This window comes from Dipodomys merriami, unplaced genomic scaffold (assembly GCF_024711535.1).
Source record: "Dipodomys merriami isolate MVZ:Mamm:240054 unplaced genomic scaffold, mDipMer1.0.p SCAF_151, whole genome shotgun sequence".
NCBI classification, from domain to species: Eukaryota; Metazoa; Chordata; class Mammalia; order Rodentia; family Heteromyidae; genus Dipodomys; species Dipodomys merriami.
The window spans coordinates 415,488-439,280 of NW_027202838.1; the positions used below are offsets into that span (position 1 = coordinate 415,488).

The 23,793-nt window shown below is 40.7% G+C and overlaps 2 protein-coding genes across 2 annotated transcripts in view; one reads left to right on the top strand and one right to left on the bottom strand.

Moving 5' to 3' along the window:
* The window catches only part of LOC138827153 (zinc finger protein 33B-like), a 54,745-nt gene extending 43,043 nt beyond the window's left edge, over positions 1-11,702 (top strand). Inside the window, exons 8-10 of the mRNA XM_070022633.1 lie at positions 7,838-7,904; positions 11,077-11,104; positions 11,595-11,702. Coding sequence (XP_069878734.1) covers positions 7,838-7,904; positions 11,077-11,104; positions 11,595-11,702 — 203 coding nt within the window. The remainder of the gene's footprint in view (positions 1-7,837; positions 7,905-11,076; positions 11,105-11,594) is intronic.
* An 836-nt stretch (positions 11,703-12,538) lies between these two features.
* LOC138827154 (zinc finger protein 420-like) overlaps positions 12,539-23,793 on the bottom strand; it is a gene marked incomplete at its 3' end in the record, with an annotated part of 45,134 nt that continues 33,879 nt past the window's right edge. Inside the window, 5 exon segments of the mRNA XM_070022635.1 lie at positions 12,539-12,707; positions 12,709-13,985; positions 14,057-14,403; positions 14,656-14,889; positions 16,802-17,056. Of these exon segments, the coding sequence (XP_069878736.1) occupies positions 12,539-12,707; positions 12,709-13,985; positions 14,057-14,403; positions 14,656-14,889; positions 16,802-17,056 (2,282 nt within the window).

The following is a 23,793-nucleotide window of genomic DNA, read 5'->3' on the forward strand; positions in this document are numbered from 1 at the left end:
TACAAGTTACTGTCCACCAGGGAGCACACACAGGAGAGAAATTTTATGCTTGTAAGCTTGTGGAAATTCTTTCACCCAAAACATACACCTTTCTGTCCATCAGAAAAAAACCCACCAGAGAGAAATGTATGTAGCAGGCATGGAAATTCTTTCGCCTGGAAGGCACAACATCCATCACAGAACACAAGGAGAGAAACCTTATGAATGCAACCAGTGTGGAAAGACCTGGAGGTCACAGCTTAACACACATAAGTTGATTCACACAAATGAAATAACTTAGGATTGTACCAAATGGGAAAGTCTTTGATCTGTAAGAAAATTAAAATTGCAATACAGAACCAATACAGGATAGAGACCTTATGATATAGCAGATGTGGAGTCCTCCAACTACAAGACACAGCTCAGGGTTCATCACAGAACACACGAAACACACACACACACACACACACACACACACACACACACATACACACACAGGAGGTCAGGTGCGGCTGGTGCCCTATTGGCCACATGGTAGATGGTGGGGTCTGGCATCTTGTCTTCATGCAGGGGGAAGGAAATTCCCCATCCATCACTTGCTTCCCAAATGATGGGTGTGGCTGGATCCCTGGAAGCAGGCATGGACATTTGGCTGATATGTTACTCAATCTGTCAGTTCAGTTTGTGGGACTGGGAATTTCCTGTAGCCCTGCCTCCTGCTTAGGCCCTATTTAGGCTGCACCAGCAGTGGCACCAGATGCTATGCCACATGTCCCTGTGATCATATCCTGTGTCCTGTCTCCTGGCTTGTCTCTGGTCATCCTAGTGTCCCAATTCATCAATCTCTTGGTGCTGATTGGTTTCTGGGTGTAGTTTTTATTCCTTTTTTCCTTTCTGTCCTGTTTCTAAGTTGTCTAAGTGTATTTGTGGACTGCAAGTCTTTGTTACAACAGGCTGCTTGCAGACTGCTAGCTGTGTAATAGACTCCAGTATTCCATCTTCCATAAAGTGGCTTCCAACAAATATACTGTCTTCTTTTACAGAAACACAAAGGTTGACCAAGCATTACAATTTCTAGAGCCAAGATAGATGCCATTGTATAGTTATGTAATTAAAGATATCTTGGAGGCATTTAGAAAAAAATGTCTGTTACATCAGAAAGTGCTTAATTAGTAAACCAAGACCAAGACTCCAGATCCTATATAAGCCAATCATTCTAGATATGTCCAGAGCAGTTTGGTTACATGAAGAGCTCTACTTTCACACTTTCATGAAGGAACGTTTTTGTTCCAATATCAGGTGTTGAACTCAGGAACTGAGTTGAAGCCAGGTGGAGCTGGCTTCAAGATGAGATTCTCTCATCTTGGCCTCTATAAAAGCTAGGAATCAAAGCATGATCTCTGTGGGCTGTTCTGAAGAAATCTACCTCTGGGAGCAGGAGGTTTCCTTCAGTGCTTCAGCTCAGGCTTCCTGTGGCTTCAAAAATTTCAGTATTTATTTCAATTGTTCAAAAATAAAACTCCTCTTTACAGTATTTTCACAATAAAAAAAGAATCCTTAAATCCTGTCTATGATTCTATTTATAAGATAAGGACAGTGGACTTCACATTGCAAGATTTAGCTAGTTGCTCCCTTGACCTCTTCCCTCACACTATTCACCCTTCTGCTTTTTTGTGTGTGTGGGGAGGGGGAGGTCTAGTCTTGTGGCCTGAACTCTGGGCATGGGTGCTGTCCCTCAGCTCTTCAGCTCAAGGCTAGCACTCTACCACTTGAGCCACAGGGCCACTTCCAGAATTTTTTTTCTTTTCATTTTTGTGGTGCTGGGGAATTGATCCCAGGACCTCATGCATGCAAGGCAAGTGCTCTAACAGTGAACTAACTTCCCAGCCCAACACTTCTACTTATCTACAGAGGCCTAGTAAAAAAAAAATAGGGGATGTGGCACTGTAGTTCAAGTGGTAGAGCGCTTGCCTTGAGCTGAAGAGCTGAGGGACAGCACCCAGGCCCAGAGTTCAAGCCCCATGACCGACCAAAAAAAAAAAAAATTAATGTAATTTTGGGCTGGGAAGGTGGCTCAGTGGTAGAGAACTTGCCTTGCATGCCTGAGACCCTGGGTTGGATTCCTCAGCACCACATAAGCAAAAAGCAAAAAGCCGTAAGTGGCACTGTGGCTCAAGTGGTAGAGCACTAGCCTTGAGCTGAAGAGCTGAGGGACAGCGCCCAGGCCCAGAGTTCAGGCCCCACGACCGGACCCCCCCCCCAAAAAAATAGGGGGATTGGGAGGCACTTGTGTGTGCCTTTGGCCTTCCTACTTGTACCACACACACACACACACACACACACACACACACACACACACACACCATCCATTTGGAAATCACTCATTCTCTCATGTTTACAAACAATGCTTTCTGAGAAGGGATGTTTCACAGACTGGAGTCCTACCTAGGCCTGTGATATAGCTCAAATTATGAACCAACATATTTATTTAAAGTATGCCTGATGATAACATTTTATTAATGTTTTGTATTATTTTTGTTATTTTCATTTGGCCAACACTTTGTTTGAACTCAGAATTTAAGGGACTTAATACTCACTGAATGGGTAAAATACTTTTTCCTCCTTTTAATTTAAGACCAGCAATTAAAAATGAGCAATTAAACTGCCTCATGTGTGGAATCCTAGCTACTCAGGAAGCTGAAATTAGATAGTATTATTAGGCCATCCCATGCAAAATCTTCATGAAAATGGTATCTTAGCCAATAAAAGTATGGCTCTGGTCATATGTGCCTATCTTTTTCTACTACCCGTGAAAGGTAATTATAAAATTAGTGTGTCGAAAGGCCCAGGCAGAGAAGCAAGACCCTAAGGTGAAAAATCAGTGATACAAAAGGGCATCTGGTATAGAAGGTAAAGGAAGTCTCACAAATTTTTGCCCTGAATTCAACCTGAGGACCAATAATATGATCTGTGTAAACAATACATTCTTCCAAATATTTAGTGGAAGAATTTGGATATGGATTACAGAATGATAAGTAAACAGTCCTTTACCAAGTGATTGCAAAAGGACCTGCATCCTGTTATGTGGACACCATGAGTCCTGCTTGGATCAAGTAATTAAGATCTCCTGATCTAACAGGGCACTGGTGCTTCACATCAGAATTCTTAGTTGCCCAAGAGTAAGAGGTTTAAAGATCGCAATTGAAAGGCAAACTAGGTAGGATTTGCTGTGAGAGTGTTATGGCCAATTATCATATTTCCTACAAGTAGTGTCAACAATTTTGTCCCTTTGTTACCAAAGCCCAGTGACATTACCGAGGCCCTGAGTAGAAAGCACTCCAAGGCCAGGGAAGATATTTTGTAAAATGGATTTTTGGCCCTTGTGCAGAAAAGTTACCATTCTTGTATAAGCCTACAGTCCTCCATAGGGTATAGTCATTGTGCTCAATTGAAGTTGATTTTGAAATATCTTATTAGCCAGGGTAATGATAGAGTGTTATGAATAGTTGGCTATCTTTTGTCATGTGAATTCACATGCACATATCTTTATGTTTCTGACTAGTTCATAGGTCCTTGCAGAGGTTCAAGTTACTATGCAGGACAATGAGACCTTCAAAGAAAGAACCCAACATATAAAATGTGGCCAAATATTTCAGTATACTTGAAACAGTATTATAAGAAAAGAAGGAATCAAGTAGTGATGATTTAAGGTCCCAGAATAATAATATATTTGAACGAGAAGACTGTGGTCTTTTGCTGTGTGTACATAGATGTAGGAGAAAACCTCTTTTTAGTCTGAGCTGTTCAGACCAGTTTAAGCATTTTTGTTGTTTTTCCCTTTCTGATTGCACTTTATTTCAAGGCCACTCCCAGGTGCGAATGACAGGATATTTAGTTTCAGCTCATTCTAAAAGCTATGTCCTCAGAAGAGAAGTGGTCATCCATGATGAGTACATATTCACCCTAGACATAATCACTAAGAGTGGGTTAAGTTACACAAGTTTTCAAAATGTCAAGAGTCCTACCACACGGTTCATCCTGTCGCCCTTTTCAAAATTAGGCTTTTTAAGAGTTCTGCCTTTGTATGAATATTTCAGTTCTAAATTAGATTATTTTCAATAGCCATTCAGTGAATATTACTGGATAAAGTATACAAATAAACTCATATTTATTTTAGAGAAAATTCTGATGTCATCAGCAGGGGCAGTTAATATGACTCAAATTGAGGACCCAAAGATTCTGCTCTCCAGAGATCTAAATATTTAACCAAGAACCTCTAATTCCCTAGCTATATGAACCCTAATGAGAGAACAAAATGTTAGGCGAACCCTTGTTTCTTCCTCAGGTTAACCTGGAATGATATACCTCAGAGTGACTGGAAGGGAAAGAAGCTGGGATACTGAGCACAGTGGGTACTGAACAAGGCTATCACAGGATTTTCACTAGACCCTCAGGGACCACCCAAGGCCCCCTTGCTTTACCTTGAGCACTTATACTTTATGTTTGTCCAGCTCTAGGTCATTTTTCCTCCCATAATTAGCTTAATATTAAGTGTACATTTTTTTGTTTGCTAAATGAATTGAGAACTTCTTTTAAAATTATCTTTCATTTTTCTGGATCACTTACACCCTTGTATGAAGTCTCTGTTATAGACGTCTCAGTACTTTGAGTAGATGACTACCTGGAGCATCCACAGCCAACCATCTTTGCCTCACTTGTATATGGGATCTGAGAAAAACCCAGCCAAAACTGTATATGTACATTCTAACTTAAATGTTTTTTTTTTTTTTTTTTTTACCAAAAGTTTAATGTGGAGACTTCATCTGATGTGGTGGAAGTTGGTTCGGCTCATGGTCTATGCCAGAACTCAAAATGGAAGGTACAGGAAAAAAAAGTTTGGTAAGGAGCCAGCTGAGGAGAGGAGAGCAGTGCCAAAGTCTTCATGCAATAGGCAAACCTGGCAAGCCCCTTGGGACAGGAGTGAGAAGCCCAGAGCAGGGTATGTGCTCCTCATCAGTCCACCACCAGCACAGCATGGCACCTGCAGCATGGGCCAAGGTGCACACGTGTTTCCTGCAGGGCTGACTGTTGACACAGGGACCTGTCAGAGCAGTCAGTGGCCTAATGTAATAGTCTTGTCCTATGTAGATGATACAATTACTTGTGGACTAGAAGAATTGGTAGTAAAACATTGTTAGATGAACTAGTAAAAATTCTTCAGGGTGTGTGTGTGAATGTGTGTGCCCTAAGAAGAAAAGAAATTGAAAAGTAGTTCAGAGAGAAATTCAATGACAAGTGTGGGACTTGAGTGCACAGCAAAATAGATCCATTATTATCACAACAAATAGGTGAAAAGGAAGGGTTTCCTTCACTTATTTTTACCAACCCTTACAAATCCCATTGTGTTCAAAATAATAACAGAAATGTATGCGTTAATGCTTAATGTTGTACAACAGCTAGTTTATAAATGACAGCAGAGTTCTGTTTGCGGTCCCTGAACTCTCTGGAAAGGAGGGCAATACTATTGGAAGTGAACTTATGTCACTTGTAAGTTTGTCTTTTAAATTCCAGAGGAAGCATTGATTAATTTAAATGAGCAGACTTTTTGTTTTGCTGGTCTTTAGGCTTGAACCCAGGGGTCAGGTGCTGTCCCTGAGCTGCATTTGCTCAAGCGTAGAACTCTACCACTTGAGCCACAGCACCACTTCTGGCTTTTTCTGTGTATGAGAACCTGAGGAATAGAACCCAGCTTCTCATTCCTGCGATACTAGCACTGTACCACTTAGCTACCTTCCCTGTCCTGTAAACAGACTTTTTGTGTTAAAAGAAGAAAGAATAGGTTTGTATGTAGTATCCACTTTCCATGTGAAAGTCTGAAGGCTCAACCCCTCAAGTGAAAGGAAGAAAGTAGAAAATGGAATGACAGGAAGTATACAGTTACAACTACAAAGAAAAGTAGAAGAACAAAGGCAATGAGCCAGTAATTAGGTTTTTGTTTGTTTGGGATTATTTCTTTTTTCTTTCAATTGTTAGCTGTGGGGTTTAAACTCAGGGAGGGCCTGGTATATTCCCTATGCTTTTCACTGAAAGCTGGCATGCTACCACTTCCAGCCAGAATGTCACTTCTAGTTTTCTGGCATTTAATTGGTGATAAGTCACAATGAATTTTCTGCTGATGTGGTGCTGAGGAGTGGAACCCAGTGCCTCATGTATGCAAGGCAAACCCTCTACCATTGAGCCACACTCGCAGCCCTGTCTCCTTTCTTAAAACAGTGTGGATGGGGCTGGCAATGTGGGTTAGTGATAAAGTGATTGCCTAGCATGAATGGAGCACTAATTTTGATATCTCGGTACCTAATAAACAACAACAGCCCCCAAATACCTCTAGAAGCACTGGTGTTGTAGCTGAAATGGTAGAGTGTAGCCTTCATCATAATGAAATTCAGGAACAGTTTTCAAGCCCTGAGTTCTAGCCCCAGGAATGTCAAACAAGACCAACAGAAAGAAGATGAAATGAGCAAATGAAAACAAAAAACCCCATGTCAGCAAGTTTCATTGATAAACACCACACACAAACACACACATAGACACACATACACAAATAGACTTTTATCAAACCATATTCCTCTCCTTTACCATGTCTGCTCTCCCTCCCTGCAGCAACTGCTACCTACATCCACTGGAGAACTTACTCTGTGTTTCTCTTGTTTTTGCATTCTAAAAAAATTTTATTGTGAAGATTAACATATAAAAGTAGTATCAATACTCATGAGAAAAATTCCAATCAAAAGTACAATAAAATAACAATTTCATACATGTTAGTGTGGCCATAGTTTTAAACAAAACAACGAAAATCCTTCCAAAGTCTAACAAAATCTAGGAAAGATGTGACAACAATGTGAACTTGGTGCATTTCTCTCCGGTATGTAAAACTATCAAAGATGGGACGAAAAGTCCTAAAAAGAACTGAATATAGAATTACATAGAAATATTGTCCAGTACTTCTACACTTGTACATAACTTAGAGAAAAACAAAGATTTCTATAAATACCATCAAATACGGACTAAGTTTCAAGAAAGACAAATACCACAAAGAAGTCCAAGAGTCTTTACAGAGATTTATTGAACTACTTATAACACACTCAGTCCTGTACGGCAGTCAAAATTATGTTTGACCACACTTTTTCAGCAAATCCATTAAAACTTCATTAGGATAGTCTAATGTTATGTGAATGTGATGTCTGACAAGATTTTAGGCAACCTTTACCATCCATGAGAACTTACCTCCTAGGTGTCATTGAATCCCAAAAAAGTGAGGCAACATTGTGGTCAAATTAAAAAATGAGAAGCAAACTAAAGCAAATCTGCACTTAACTAGAAGGCAAGATTTGATCATCTGCTAAATCTACAAGTCATCTTTAGCTTTTTTAGAAACATGTTCCTAAAGCCGAATCTTTTTTTTTTTCTGTTTTTTAATCTTGGACACAGTTAGGTTCATAAAATGGAATGTCAAACAGAGTGAGAAAAGAATCTCGTCAGAGATCCTTTCTTCTCTCTTGCTATTGACCATGAGTAAAGATTCTGGAACCATGGTGTGGAGAGAAGCCAAATGAGAGAGTCAGAAAGAACCTGTGTGATTTTACCCTAGAAGCTTCTGGTCAGATCATGATAGGTGGACTGGAAAAGCATAAAGCCTTCTTATGGGAGAAGAAACATTCCTGAATCATGTAGAGCTTTAAAGTCTCCTCTAAAGACAAATCCACAGAAGACTGAAGTCTTATGTATTACTGAACAGTATTAACAGAAAATACACTCCAAAATGTAGATCGATAAAATGTAACAGAAACAACTTATATAGGTGTAGAGAGCTGCGAGAGGCCGCACCTGGAAGATGGCGCCGGCTTCCGCCCTCCGCCTTCCCGATGGCGAGTGCTCTCTGTGATAAACAACTCCTTATATGGCTAAGGCAAAGAATCTGGCTTGCTTCCGCGCACCTGAACCTATTGGTGGTTCCCACGTGGCGTATCAGGGTTGGCTACCCAGCAGGTACTTAAGGCTGTGGGGGATTCTCCCCGGGGTTGGGGTCAGAAGATTACTCAAAGGTCCTGAATAAACTGCAGAGAGAAGAGTCCGGTGTCGCGTCTTCCTTGCTGGTCGAGGCAGTAGCGACACGTGGTGGCCCGTACGGGGAACTCAGCCATAACCCCAACGAGGACTCAGAACTCTCTGCGGTCAGTGTGGTGCACCGGTAAGTTCCCAGGTAAAAGGGGAATCCGCGACAAAAGCGGGGGTAAGTCCCCAGGTAAAAGGGGAATCCTCAACAAAAGCGGGGTAAGTCCCCAGGTAAAAGGGGAATCCACGACAAGAGCGGGGAGTAAGTTCCCAGGTAAAAGGGGAATCCGCGACAAGAGCGGGGGGATTTTTGCTCTTCTCGGTAGATAGAGAGAGTGAGAACCCGGGGCTAGTCAGTAGAGTAGCCAAAAGTGAAAGTAAAAGTTTGTTTACCAGCTTTAAATGTTTAAAACATGGGCGCTTCTTCTTCGCACCCAATTTTTTTGGCTCTCAATGAGCTACTGCACTCAAAAAAGTTAAAAATAAAAAAGAGTACTTTAGAGAGATTTTTGAATGAATGTGACATCGTTGCCCCGTGGTTCGCTGTCTCCGGAAGCCTCAAGGTGACCTCTTGGGAGAAACTAGGGAGGGACCTAGATTTTGCCTCTGAACAAGGAACGCTTAAGAGCGGAGTGAGACCAATATGGAAACTGATAAGAGGCTGTCTCGAGGACCAGCGTTGCAGTGAGGCGGTAGAGAATGGTCAGGCCGCCTTAGAAATGCTGCAGGAAGAAAGATCGGAAAGGGCAGACAGTGAAAAGGAGGAGAGCAGGGGGAGTTATACCCTGATTTTGCCGAACTAGAGACCTCTGAGTCTACAGACTCAGAGGAACTAAATCACTCATAGAACAAATAGAAAAAACAAAGATAAGAAAGAGGAGGAAAGGGAAGGAGAGAGAGGACCCAGATAAAGACGAATGCACGCCCTCCATGCACCGCCCCACACCTTCGGCCCCTCCGCTCTATGCGGAGGACCCCGGAAGTGGCAGCCCCGGCTGTTCTTTCAGCCCAGGCGTGTGGAAAGCGGTCAGAACCGAGTTACATCTAGCCTGTCCAATATTTCAGGATCCATAGGGACAGCAGTATCATGAACCCTTAGATTTTAAGGTTATAAAATCTTTAGTGGAGTCTGTGCGGACATACGGAATCACGGCCTCCTTTACTGTAGCCCAGGTGGAGGCCCTAAACAGACACTGCATGACACCCGGTGATTGGAGTGGGCTTGCAGGAGCTTGTTTGAGCCCAGGTCAGTATTTAGATTGGAAGGCCTTTTTGATTGAATTTGCTAGTGAAGAGGCTGCAGCCAATCAGGCTGCGGGAAACCCAGCTTGGGACAGAGATGTGCTGCTTGGACAGGGGAGATTCGCCAATCAGCAGATAGGCTACCCGGTTCAAGTTTATGAACAAATCAATAAAATTGGCATAAAGGCATGGAAGGCCTTACCAAATAAAGGCGAGGTGAGTAGCAATCTCACCAAAATCCTGCAGGGCTCTACAGAGCTGTTTTCGGACTTTGTTGCTCATATGGTCGAGGCTGCTGGCAGAATTTTTGGTGACCCAGACGCAGCCATGCCATTAATTAAACAGCTTGTTTATGAGCAGTGCACTAAGGAATGCAGAGCCGCCATAACCCCATATAAGAATAGGGGACTAGAAGCATGGATGAAAGTTTGCAGAGAGCTGGGTGGACCACTAACTAATGCTGGATTAGCTGCTGCTGTGGTGCAATTAACCCAGAAGAAAGGGGCTGGGAAGGTGGCTCAGTGGTAGAGCGTTTGTCTTGCATGCATGAGGCCCTGGGTTCGATTCCTCAGCACCACATAAGCAAAAAGAAATGAAAAAAGCCAGAAGTGACGCTGTGACTCAAGTGGTAGAGCGCTGGCCTTGAGCTGAAGAGCTGAGGGACAGTGCCCAGACCCAGAGTTCAGGCCCAGGAAAAAAACCTATTCAAAAATCGCTGCAAATTTGTCTAAACAGTTGTCTAGTTATCTTTTAGGTAATTGAACTGGGGAGTTCGACAGCCTGATGGAACAGCTCAGGGTTGCTATCGTCATGGTGAACTCCACCCAAGTGGATGCCGGATTGGCGAAGGGGTTATCTTCATGGATCTCCGCTGCTATGAATCATCTTAAGGAATGGGCGGGTTTGGGAGCCCTGACAGGCCTCCTGGTGTTAACCTCCTTGGTATGTCTGTGGTGCATTTGCCAAATTAGAGGTTCTCAGCGTCGCAGTGCAGCCATGATTATCCAAGCCTTTACAGTCATTGGAGCAGGTCAGTCCCCCCAAGCGTGGCTTGCCACTCTAAAACAATGAACACAGATTGCAAAGCCAAAGTACTGCAGTTGAGAGGCATGAGTTTTGCCCTCGAGGAGAGCATGTTTGATTGCACACGGGTTCGATTCACCTTTTCCCGTCCTTGTGAAAAACGAATCAATGGACAGGCTGAGTCATCCCTAGAGAAAGTACCCTCTGGGAGAAGGCTTGTATGCAGTCCTTGCATTGCACAACAGGGATCAGACCTCTGTTCTCATCTGTATTCTTTAAACAAAAAATGGGGGAACTGTAGAGACCTGCGAGAGGCCGCACCTGGAAGATGGCGCTGGCTTCCGCCCTCCGCCTTCCCGATGGCGAGTGCTTTCTGTGATAAACACCTCCTTATATGGCTAAGGCAAAGAATCTGGCTTGCTTCCGCGCACCTGAACCTATTGGTGGTTCCCACGTGGCGTATCAGGGTTGGCTACCCAGCGGTACTTAAGGCTGTGGGGAATTCTCCCCGGGGTGGGGGTCAGAAGATTACTCAAAGGTCCTGAATAAACTGCAGAGAGAAGAGTCCGGTGTCGCGTCTTCCTTGCTGGTCGAGGCGGTAGCGACAGGCCAGCCTAAATAGGGCCTAAGCAGGAGGCACGTCTACAGGAAATTCCCAGTCCAGGCACTGGACTATCAGATTGAGTAACATATCAGCCAAATGCCCATGCCTGCTTGCAGGGATCCAGCCACACCCATCAGTTGGGAGGTAAGTGATGGATGGGGCATTTCCTTCCCCCTGCATGAAAACAAGATGCCAGACCCCATGTGGCCAAAGGGCACCAGCCACACCTGACCTCCTTACTTAATATTACTGTATTATTAAATCAATTTATAAAATGTTACATCCTCTTTATCGTTTTGTAAACATTCAAAAATTTGCTTTTTGTAAAAGCCATATTTCTTGAGCTCCACCTCTGAAACAATAATTCTCACATTCACCAAAAATTAAACATTCGTCTTTTGAAGAGTTTATTTCTTCCTTCTTCCTCATTCCTTCAATTCCTCTTTTCATCTCTTACTTCCCTACTCTTTCCTTCCTTTCTCTCAGGGTCTAGATGTGATGCTGTAGCTCAAGTGGCACATGGTTTTATTTCTTTGTTAATTTCAATTTTTGTGAGAGATTGATCAATATCTTTGTGTACTTGATTATTTCCCCTAATGTCATATCTACTTTGGCCCTCTATGATATAACACAGGTGCGACACATCGTCCACATGGTCTTTTATTATACCTCACTCAGCAGAACAACTAAATGGGCTAAGAGTGAATCAATCACAAGTTTTTCATCACCAGTGATTAATTAAAGAAAAGTGCAAGCACTGAAGACACTTTGGGGTTCTCCCCCAAGACAAAAAGCAGGGCTGCGAAGGTGGCTCAGTGGTAGAGTGCTTGCCTTGCATGCTCGAGGCCCTGGGTTCGATTCCTCAAAACCACATAAGCAAAAAGAAAAAAAAGCGGGAAGTGGTGCTCTGGCTCAAGTGGTAGAGCACTAGCCTTGAGCTAAAGAGCTGAGGGACAGCGCCCAGGCCCAGAGTTCATGACCCACGACCGGACCCAAAAACAAACAAACAAAATGCAGAGATTCTAGTCTTTATTAATCCATCATATTTTTTAAATATATATTTTATTGTAAAGATACTGTATAGATTGGTTATACCATAATATGAGTTAGGTCATTAATACATTTTCTATCGAGCATTGTTACCCCTCCAAGAAAGACTTTACTACTGTTATGACTTTTTCTAGAAAACCTTTCCATTTTTTCTACATATGATTTTTCTCCTCTTTGTGTGTGACGGTTTGTGTGTGTCTGTGTGTTTTGTATGTTCTGTGATGAACCCTGAGTTGTGTCTTGTAGTTCGAGGACTCCACATCTGCTATATCATAAGGTCTCTATCCTGTATTGGTTCTGTATTGCGATTTCAGTTTTCTTACAGATCAAAGACTTTCCCATTTGGTACAATCCTAAGTTATTTCATTTGTGTGAATCAACTTATGTGTGTTAAGCTGTCTTTCCACATTGGTCACATTCATAAGGTTTCTCTCCTTGTGTCTGTGATGGATGTTAAGTTGTGCCTTCCAGGTGAAAGAATTTCCATGCGTGCTACATACATAACATTTCTCTCTGGTGGGTTTTTTTCTGATGGACAGAAAGGTGTATGTTCTGCATGAAAGATTTTCCACATAGGTCACATTCATAAAATTTCTCTCCTGTGTGTGCTCTCTGGTGGATAGTAGGTTGTAGCTTCTGGCTGAAAATCTTTCTGCAAATATGACATTCATAAGGTTTCTTTCCTGTGTATTTTCTGATGGACAGTGAGGTTTGACTTCCAGGTGAAAGTCATTCCACACATGTTACATTCATAAGGTTTCTTTCCTGTGTGTATTATCTGATGGACATTGATGCTTGACTTCTAAGACAAGGACTTTCCACACGTGTTACATTCATAAGGTCTCTCTAATGTCTGTGTTTTCTGGTGCATAGTAAGGTTTCCTTTATGGGTGAAAGACTTTCAACACAAGTTACATTAATAAATTTTCTCTCTAGTATGTGTTCTCTGATGGAGATTAAGATTTGATTTCCTGGTGAAAGATTTTCCACACATCTTACATTCATGAGGTTTCTCTCCTGTGTGTGTTCTCTGGTGCAGATTAAGATATGCCTTCCTGGAGAAAGACTTTCCACAAATGTTACATTCAAAAGGTTTCTCTTTTGTGTGTGTTCTCTGGTGGCGAGTAAGCTTTGATTTCTCAGTGAAAGACTTTCGACACGCGTTACATTCATAAGGTTTCTCTATATTATGTGTTCTCTGGTGGCGAGTAAGCGTCGATTTCTGGGTGAAAGACATTCCACACTTGTTACATTCATAAGGTTTCTGTCCTGTGTGTGTTCTCTGGTGGAGAGTAAGATATGCCTTCCACAAGAAAGACTTTCCACACATGTTACATTCATAAGGTTTCACTCCTGTGTGTGTTCTCTGCTGTCTAGTAAGATATGCCTTCCAGGAGAAAGACTTTCCACAAATGTTACATTCAAAAGGTTTCTCTTTTGTGTGTGTTCTCTGGTGGACAGTAAGGTGTGTCTTCCAAGTGAAAGACTTTCCACACATGTTACTTTCATAAAGTTTCTCTCCTGTGTGTGTTCTCTGGTGTCTAGTAACATATCCCTTCCAGGAGAAAGATTTTCCACAAATGTTACATTCAAAAGGTTTTTCTTTTGTGTGTGTTCTCTGGTGAACAGTAAGCTTTGATTTCTGGATGAAAGACTTTCCACAAACATTACATTCATAGGGTTTTTCTCTAGTATGTGTTCTCTGGTGGACAGTAAGCTTTGATTTCTCGATGAAAGTCTTTCCACACTTGTTACATTCATAAGGTTTCTCTCCTGTGTGTGTTCTCTGGTGTCTAGTTAGATATGCCTTGCATATGAAAGATTTTCCACAAATGTTACATTGAAAAGTTTTCTCTCTAGTATGTGTTCTCTGATGGAGATTAAGATATGATTTCTTGGTGAAAGATTTTCCACACATCTTACATTCATAAGGTTTCTCTCCTGTGTGTGTTCTCTGGTGCAGATTAAGATATGCCTTCCAGGAGAAAGACTTTCCACAAATATTACATTCAAAAGGTTTCTTTTTGTGTGTGTTCTCTGGTGGACAGTAAGGTGTGTCTTCCAGGTGAAAGACTTTCCACACATGTTACATTCATAAAGTTTCTCTCCTATGTGTGTTCTCTGATGTCTAGTAACATATTCCTTCCAGGAGAAAGATTTTCCACAAATGTTACATTCAAAAGGTTTTTCTTTTGTGTGTGTTCTCTGGTGAACAGTAAGCTTTGATTTCTGGATGAAAGACTTTCCACAAACGTTACATTCATAAGGTTTTTCTCTAGTATGTGTTCTCTGGTGGACAGTAAGCTTTGATTTCTCGGTGAAACACTTTCCACACTTGTTACATTCATAAGGTTTCTCTCCTGTGTGTGGTCTCTGGTGTCTAGTAAGATATGCTTTGCATATGAAAGATTTTCCACAAATGTTACATTGAAAAGTTTTCTCTTTTGTGTGTGTTCTCTGGTGGACAGTAAGCTTTGATTACTTGGTGAAAGACTTTTGACACATGTTACATTCATAAGGTTTCTCTCCTGTGTGTGTCCTCTGAGGGACAACAGGTTGTTTCTTCTCAGTGAAAGACTTTTCACACTGTTTACATTCGTCAACTACAGAAGACACATGAGGACTATATGCAGCACATATCTTACCAGGTTCACTGAAAATACCCATGCTCTGACAGGCAGTGACCTTTTCTATCCTCATCCCTAAGGAGTTCCCATTATTCTCAATCAGTTCTGACTTCGGTATTGAACTTAAATGAAAACTTCTTATAAGTCTCACTTTTTCCTCCCCTGTGTTATTATTCATGATTGCTACTTCAGAGAGATATTTATTGTGACGTTCCTGGCAGGTGCTAATCACATCCTCCATTTCTGGGACATCTAAAATGAAAAATAAACAAAAACATAAATGAGATCCATAAATTCCTTAATATAAAGATATTTCCTCACATTCTGTTACAATATTTTCAAATATCAGAGCATTGCTTTATGCAGAATATATATATTTCTCTGCAATGTAGTAATTAAGAAAGTAGTACTGACATTTTACAATGGAAAATAATGTTTTTCTGTACTTCAGATTTTTATATTTTTCTCAAGGAAATATTTACTCAAATTATTCATTCCGTACTCTTAATGCTTCCATTCTGAATCTCCCTCTATGCCCAGCACCACTGATACAAAATTGTCCATATCCTATTTTCCTCCCTCCTGCAAAATACTAGTTTAAAATGAGATCTCCTTACTACATTTCTTATTGTCTTTTTCTCTTTATAAATGACTTCTCTACAGACAAATAGAAGTGCTAACATTAACTACACTGGAACAGCAAATTCAGTTCCTCTCCACAAGAATTCTGGATTGACAATTCCTTGAGACAAAGGATCACCTAGTTCTCTTCCATACATGACTCAGGGCACTAGGAATACTATTGCTCTGTACAGCTCAAGATAAACAGACCAACTGGGCTCTGGACCCAACATCACTATTCAAGATGCTTCAATTCACCTGTGAAATTCTCTTCTGAGTCTTCTCTCATCCATGGTTCTGCACCTTGCTCCAGCTTCACAATCAATATAGGTTTAGGAATACAGTGCCCTGTGAGTAAGAAATAGTGGAGAACTATTGCTCTTGCTGGGTCATCATTCATGCAATGTTGCAGACATCCTGTTCACTGGGTTGCTCCTAAATCTGGTTTCTCAATTGTTTTATTTTTGGGGGGTGGGATCGTTTTTGGGGCCTGAACTATGAGCCTGGGAGCTGTATCACACCTCCTAAGCTCAAGGCTAGCACTCTACCACTTGAGCCACAATGCCAATTCTGGCTTTTTTTCTGCTTTTTTCATGCTGAGGAATCGAGCACAGGGCCACAAGCATGCAAGGTAAGCGCTCTACCACTGAGGCACCTTCCCAGCCCATGGTGTCTCAATTCTTAACAGCTCCATGGTGTACTTTCCCCCAGCTTTGGGTTTATTTTCCCAATGTGTGTCTTGGACTCAGCTCTTTTGCTCAAATCTAGCATTCTACTAGTTTGTGTCTTGGCTACATTTCTAGTTTTTGAATGGTTAATTGGAGATAAGAGTATCATGTTCATTTTTCTACAGTTGCTGGCTTTAAACCAAAATCTTCAGATTTCAGCCTACAGAGTATCTAGGATTCCAAGCTTGAAGCAATGCAAACTATGTCAGGTTTGGCTTACAAATACACACTTTCACCCTTTCACTACTGATTTCCAAATCATACTGACAGTAGTAATGTATATTCTATCTAGAGTGTAGATCCACCTATAATAATCACCCCAAGTTTGAAAAGTCAGTCTCCTATTAGTGGATCATAGTTTAGAACTTTTGTCCAACTACTGATTAGAAATCTTAAAGACTGAGAATAAAATTAGTTCTTCAGATACACATTATGAAGTTGAAGTTTCCCTAGGAAGAAATGACACTTCCCATGGACTGGAATCTTTTTTTTTTTTAAACAAAATTTAATGGTCCAAAGGCTTACATTTCTAACCCTATATTTAGGAGGTAAGATCAGAAGAGGCAGGCTTGAAACCAACCTGGGCATGGAAATTCAGAATATTCCCCAAAACAAAAGCCAAAATAGAGTTGTGGCTTTAGCAGTAGTGTGAAAGGCAAACAACATCAAGCTCCCAGACCTGAATTTGGCTGGCTTTTATACTAGCAGTTTTTTTTACAAGGGAATGGACTGGAATCTTATACCTAAATAACATAGTCAAATGTCTACTAAAATAAAAGCACTTGACCTTCCAAATAAAAGTGACCTTTGCTCACCCAAGGACATTAGGTTGTTATAATTTTCCAGCATTACTTCTCTATGAAGGGTCCTCTGACCAGGATCCAGATCCTGCCACTCCTTCCAGGTAAAGTACACAGCCACATCATCAAATGACATCAGCTTCTGTAATGGCACATTTCCATCAAGAAATTGGACCTGGGTCATGAGAATTCCAATCTGGAATTTCATTATGCTGCAGGTATGCTTTTGCCTTACATAAAATGTTTGCAGCTGGCTATGGTATCTTTTTACTGGGAAAATTAAATAGCAAATTAGAAATATTTGACAATACATAAACCTGGCCACTGAAATAAACAGATTTTCAGAGAACTGGTGGCTTATGCCTGTAATCCTAGCTATTGAGGAGGATGAGCTCTGAGGATCAAGGTTCATGGCGAGCCCAGGCAGGAAAGTCCATGAGACACTTATCTCCAATAAACCACCAGAAAACTGAAAGTAGCACTGTGACTCAAGTGGTAGAGCACTCACTTTGCCCTGAAGAGCTGATGGACAATAACCAGGCTGAGAATTCAGGCCCCAAGACCAATAAAAAATTACAGATTCCCTAATGCATGCAAACACATTTCTGCTGCTAGCAACAGAGACAAGATAAAAATTCTAAGGAGACAATAATCTGGCATGATGACATTAAGTCTAAGGTAGTGTCTAAAAAATTATATTATTATTTTTGATAAAATTTTAGTATATATCAGTAGGTAACAATGTATTAAACAAATATTTTCTCTGCATTTACATTTATTGCTTCACCATAAATCCTATTTAGACCTTCTATTAACAAGTACTCTCATAAGCAAGCAGAACACATTCAAGATATCACATGGTATACAGAACGTACAACATTCCTAGATCAAAGAAAAGCAGTGTCCACATGAATGGTAAAAAACAGTAACAGTACTCCAGAAAGTAGCTAAGGATTTATTGGGCCCTTAGAAGATTTGATTTAGTTCCCACATAAAAATATCCTAGGTTAACCATGTTTGGTTTAAATACTACATATTGAAATGAGGTCTTAGATACCCTAATATTTCCTTCTTATGTAAAAAAGAACTGGTACCATGAAGTTTTGTAAACTTTGCCTACATTCTACAACACAAAATATATGTGGGAAGGGAATAACATATTCCTTGAGAAGATTTTCATTTTGATAGGCCTTCATGGAAGTTGGAGGCAAATTGATAGAGACTCAAGGAACACTCAGGATGACAAAAATGATAAATATGACCAAATGCTCAAATGTGTTAAATATTCCTGAGTCATTTCTCCAGTAGATCCCTAAGGATATATTTCCACTTTTGTTAGTTAATAGTGAAATCACATAACTAATCACATAACAGGTTTCACTACATGTTATGACAAGATGAAGCCTATACATTCTGAAGCCACTCTGAATTCAACTTAGAAAGAATACAACCATTTAATCTGCTAAACCTACAAGTAATCTTTATCTCCTAATCTACATGCCAAATTTTTCTAATTTATGAATACATTCCTGAGGCTGAATGTGTATGGTTGGTATTGTTTGTTATTCTTGGAAATCTTTAGGTTCATATAATGGAATGGAAAAAATGAGAAATTAAAAAAAAACTCACCAGAGATCCATTCATTCTGTCTTGCTGCTGACAATGAACAGAAGACTCTAGAAGTACGGCTGGGATATAAGGCAAATGACATATTCAGAAAATAATCTGTGAGATTTGCGTCCAGAATTTTCTCTTGCAAACATGATACATGGACTGCCATACCATAAAGCTGTCTTAGAAGAATCTTTAATGTCCCAGGCAGAGCATTAAAGTGTCCAAGAAACACAAATGCAGTCCATTTCCTGACAGATAGATATTATTAAACCAACTAATTTCTATGTTTTTGTACACATTCAATTTGAAAAAATGAATATTCCCACAAATATTATTGAATACTTGAAAGCAAAAACATATCACATTTCCACTAAAAGTATTTATTACTGAATATACTTCGGTATGTAGGAACTGCTTTTTTGAATGCAAAGGTATCCTAGGAATCCATTGGAATTTGTGTTCTACCTCATTCATTTACATATTTTAACACCAGGGAAAGCATGTATGATGTAGCACAGTAGTTTTCACCCAATTTAGAGAAAAAATGTCTACAGAATATATTTCTTGTGTTATAATATTTCAACAATGGTTGTCAAATGGCACATTTCACTGTACCCATTGCACACCTATGCAATGTCTTGCAATTTCCATTTAACATGCTTTGGCCAAGGGGACATGAGTAAAGATGAGGTAAACCCAGGTTTGAGAAGTCCCTAATGTTCATTTCCCTAAACAGTCTTGGAAAGAACCTTGGCCATCCTAAAGATACAACATAAAATACTGCATATAGGAGTGACACACCTGAAGATAAGCAACACCTACAAAGCATACAACCTTGAGTAAGACATAGTACCTCAAGTTTTCTTCTGTGATTTTTCTTTTAAGGCCAAATGTCCCTGACCAATACTTTCTTTACTACCAAGCAAAACCAACCAATAAGAGCTAGCCTTAGCAAATCCTTAGATTGGACATTTAACATAAGTTTGCATGATTAAATACTAAAAATCATAGTGGTAACAGGCTGAATAAATTAGCAAGAAGAAGATTAGGGATTACTTTACTGCATGAATATATACTTTCAGTCATAACAATTACCCCACCATCCCAAACCACAGCCTCAGGTACCCACTGGTAACTATGCACTGGCTTATTCCTCAATTCAGCGCATCACAATTCCTGGAAATTAGTTTAAATCTTGCAACAACACAAAGTGATTGAGAGTGGTGTAGGAAAGAGTACCACGTGAATCTGGTGCTCAGGGAAGTAGCAACAATTTTTGCATAAGGCAAGGGAAGCTAGTAACATCTTTCTCTTACTGTGCTTCTCTGCTTCTTGCCTTTAGGGCTTCTCAGAATTGACAAGGTCTGTCCATTTAGGATGGAGATTCCTATTCATAGGGTGCTCTGCTTCAAACATTGCTAGGCTTCATTCCTAAAAGTACAGGACCAACTCTCACTACTCCAATATCCCATGTACAACTGTCTCTAGAAACAGAGTCATGTACAAATGCTTGTGAACTCAAGCCAAGAGATTAAAAACTCAAGCCAAACAGATTAACTTATCCCTAGGAGAAACAACACAGAAGCCCCAAATACAAGTGCAATGTAAGAGAACTCAAGGCAGGCATATTTGTCACAATTTCAATAGAATTTTTCCTGTACTCCTCTTATACCTGGGCAAAGAAAATAAAGTCACATGGGTTAATAGAAGAATCCCTTGGTCTTGGAGTACAAATGCAGGGCTCTTGGGCTCTCCTGGTCTGGACAATCACCCAGCTTGCTCTCAGATATTTGGGACCAGGTTCTTGCATCTGAAGGCCCAGAAGATAAGGACAGCACAAACTCCTGAACCTCAAGCAAATTATCAAACCCCAGACTGGAGTAAAGTGTGGAGAGGGAAGTAGCAAGGAGTGTCACGGTAGCAATAATGAGGGCAACCCATATTCCCCAAAATCTGCAGCAATGGCTAAGAGTCCTCGCAACCTCATTAGCAAACAGAGACCCAAACTTATTATACAATTGTTCTATCAAGTGAACGTGCAATGTAAGTTAAGGGGATTGCATAGTAAGCTAGGATTACTCATGCAGTTAGTGAGAACACAATTGTTCCTGCAAGAGGCAGGAAAAACCACCCCACCTTTGAAAACCATACCCAGCCCAACTAGTAGCATGTATGGATACATAACACAAGCTTGCACAGTAAATGATACAAAACCATGAAACAGGACAGGTCTCTGAAACAGAGGTATGGGATGGTGAGAGGCATTGGTTCAAATAGGCCTCATGGCAGCAGCCAGGCTCAAGATGTCAGGGTGAGCTTGTCCATACAAACTGACAAACATGGGAGCCAGCAAGCTACCACTGATCACATCACTCCTCTGAGACCATTCCTGCTTTACATACTGGGAGACTCCTACCACCAGAACTGTGGACAAGGTGTGAAATTCACAGGCCATCCAGGGCTATGATCATCACAACCATGGGAATCACTGGGCATAGTGGAACCCAAGAGGGATGCATGACATCTCCTGCCTAAGGAATTCTACAAGTGTTATGCATAAGCTCCATCTTTTTCCATTGGTTCACCTTTTCCTCCAGAGGAAGTCAGAACCATAATCTATCCCTGAATACCTTACCATACTTGTACCTTCTACCTCAGGATCAGCAATTGTCAATAACTGTGATCAATGAAGTAAGAGGATATAATATTTGTATAATAATGAGACTTACATCTGTGAGCAATGAACAATTCAAAAATAATGTACAAAGTAAATTCTATTTAAACTACTATAATAAACATAATGCTTAGAAATAAATGTTTGAAAAATGTAACCAAGAACAATGACAACTATGGGACACAGCTAGTCCAGGAAGCACCCATTTTTACCTGATCCTTATGTCCTTGCTTCTCAGGAACTTACTTTTAACTTTTACAGAAAGAAAGAATTATTTTTCCTTCATATTTTATAGGTGCTCCAATGTTGCCGTCTATACAACCAAAAGTGCCTCACGATCTCCATTTTCATGAGGAAAAGCTCAGGTCCACTAAAAGAGGGATGGAAAACCCTTACACTGGAGGAATGAATATCAAGCATAAAAATTTCCTACACAATCCTTCCAAATCATGATGTGGGGAAAGGATCATCAACAATCACAACAAACCCTTAAGAGACAAGCTTAGAATGTCTGATATGAGGAAGGGAGGCAAAAGATTTATTCCATAGTGTAATGGATACAGTATGGGAAGACAAGTCTGAAGACCCCTAGATATGTGGCCTAGAGTTGCTGACAGGAGCTTCTAGGTTTCGAGAAGAGGTAGAAAAGCAAAACAAAATAGGATATGCAAAACAGAAAAGTAAAAACAGACTGGTTTCGAGCAAGTAATAAAGCTTCACATGATCATGGACCTGCCCTGAACTCTACTTCCTCCCACATTCATCCTGATCTACCTACACAACCATTTTTTTTGAAGAGTCTTGGAGGAGGAGTACCATTTTCTAAGAACGCCTTGGGAGGAAAGTTTTCACTAGTCCCCTGAAGCAATTAATAAAAGATAGGCAAGTACAGCACAGCAAATGCTCACAGACAGTGCCCAAGCTCTGAGTTCAAGCCACAGGACCAACAACAAAAGGGGGAAAAACTTTATAAGGAAAGACAAATTTCAGACACAAATAACCAAAAACTCCTTAAAATTTCATAGATGGAATTTGGGAGTTTCTTGGAAAGTAATGAGTAGAATTTGACAAATCCATTTAATTCAAAGATTATAAAGTATATCTGTCTTTAAATTCTGTTATTTTATTCCAGTATATATATTAGAGCAGGGGATGATGGTGCCAGAATCAATCAGTTTAGTGTCGGCAAGTACCTTTTTTTTTTGGTTGATCTTGTGGCTTGAACCCAGCCTGAGCGCTTTCCCTGCATTTTTAGCTCAAAGTGAGCTCTCTACCACTTGAGCCACAAGTCAACTTCCATTTTTTTTTTTTTTTTTTGGTAGTTAGCTGGAGATAGGACTTATGAACTTTCCAGGCTGGCTTTGAACTGGGATCCTCATATCTCAGGTTCCTGAGACCTAAGATTACAGGCATGAGCCATTGGCACCCAGCTGCAAATACTGTTGTAAAATGAGAGGGGAGATATTCAACAATTTAAGGAAAAACAGAGACATAATTTACTTTCAGCAGAACGTACTTTTTGAACAAAAACAAAAACAAAAACTACGTAGTTTCATAACCTCAATTATATTAAAAGAACTAAGAATTAAAAAGCCAAATTATGCAGTGCTCCTAATACATTTGTGTTTTTAATTGGTCTCACAATATTTATGTTGGTAAACTGAATTTTCAAGAAGAAACTCACCTAAGATTCCCCAGCTGGAAGAGAAAGGTCCCCAGGCATCCTTGCACACTTAGGACCATGTGCCTTGTGCCAATCAAAACCCTGTAACAAGACCACTTCCTCTAGGTGAATTGTGCATGCATTCAGGGAATTGTAGTTTCTATGGGGGTATAGATCCTTTGAAAGTGTGTGTGGGGGAGAGGGGGCAGTAGCGGTCGGGGGTGGGGGAAATCAGGGAGGCAGGGGTGGGGGGAGGGGGCACCAGTCCCTCCTTGCCCACTGTTGGTGTTTTTAGTTTGCAAATCCGGGATACTTTGCTTTTCCCTTGCTGCTGGAAGTGCTCTGAAGTAGAGCTTTGCACTCCATAGTCAGAGCCAAGAGGTAGAAGCCCAGCTTCTCTTTTTCAGGGGATCTTGGGAGCTTTAACTGGAAGCAATCTGAGGCTCCTAGCCAGAGTCTACCCTTCCCATCTTTCCCCAGTCTGGGGTGGATGATATTTTATGAGCTCATAGGTTTGTACTGCCATTAGCACTTGTTCCTCCAGGTGCCAGAAAGTGGCTCACAAAACTCTGATTTTTGAGACAAGGAGAGTCAGGTGTTGTGCGTTTATACTCCTGAACCTAGAGATTCTGGTATGCACACATATGACTTTATGAACTTGGTTTTTTGAATTGAAGTCAATGAATGGTAAACATTCCTTGAAAATGTCTTATATAAACATATTGATCCTCTTTTCATCCTCTGCACTTTCTAGGGCTTTTGAAACTTTCAAAATGCTGCTGGCACCAATATATTCCAATTAATGTGTCTGTTCTTGACAAATTACAATTTCTCCACTAATTTAATTAGCCTATATTACATCACTTAAAATGAGAGAGACTAGCTGGGCAGGTGGTTCAGTCGTAGACTGCTTGCCTTGTGTGAATGAAGTCCTGGGTTTTATTCCTCAGAACCACATAAGCAGAAAAAGCCAGCAGTGTACTGTGGCTCAAGTAGTAGAGTGCTAGCTTTCAGCTGAAGGTCAGAGGGACAGTGCCCAGACTCAGAGTTCAGGCC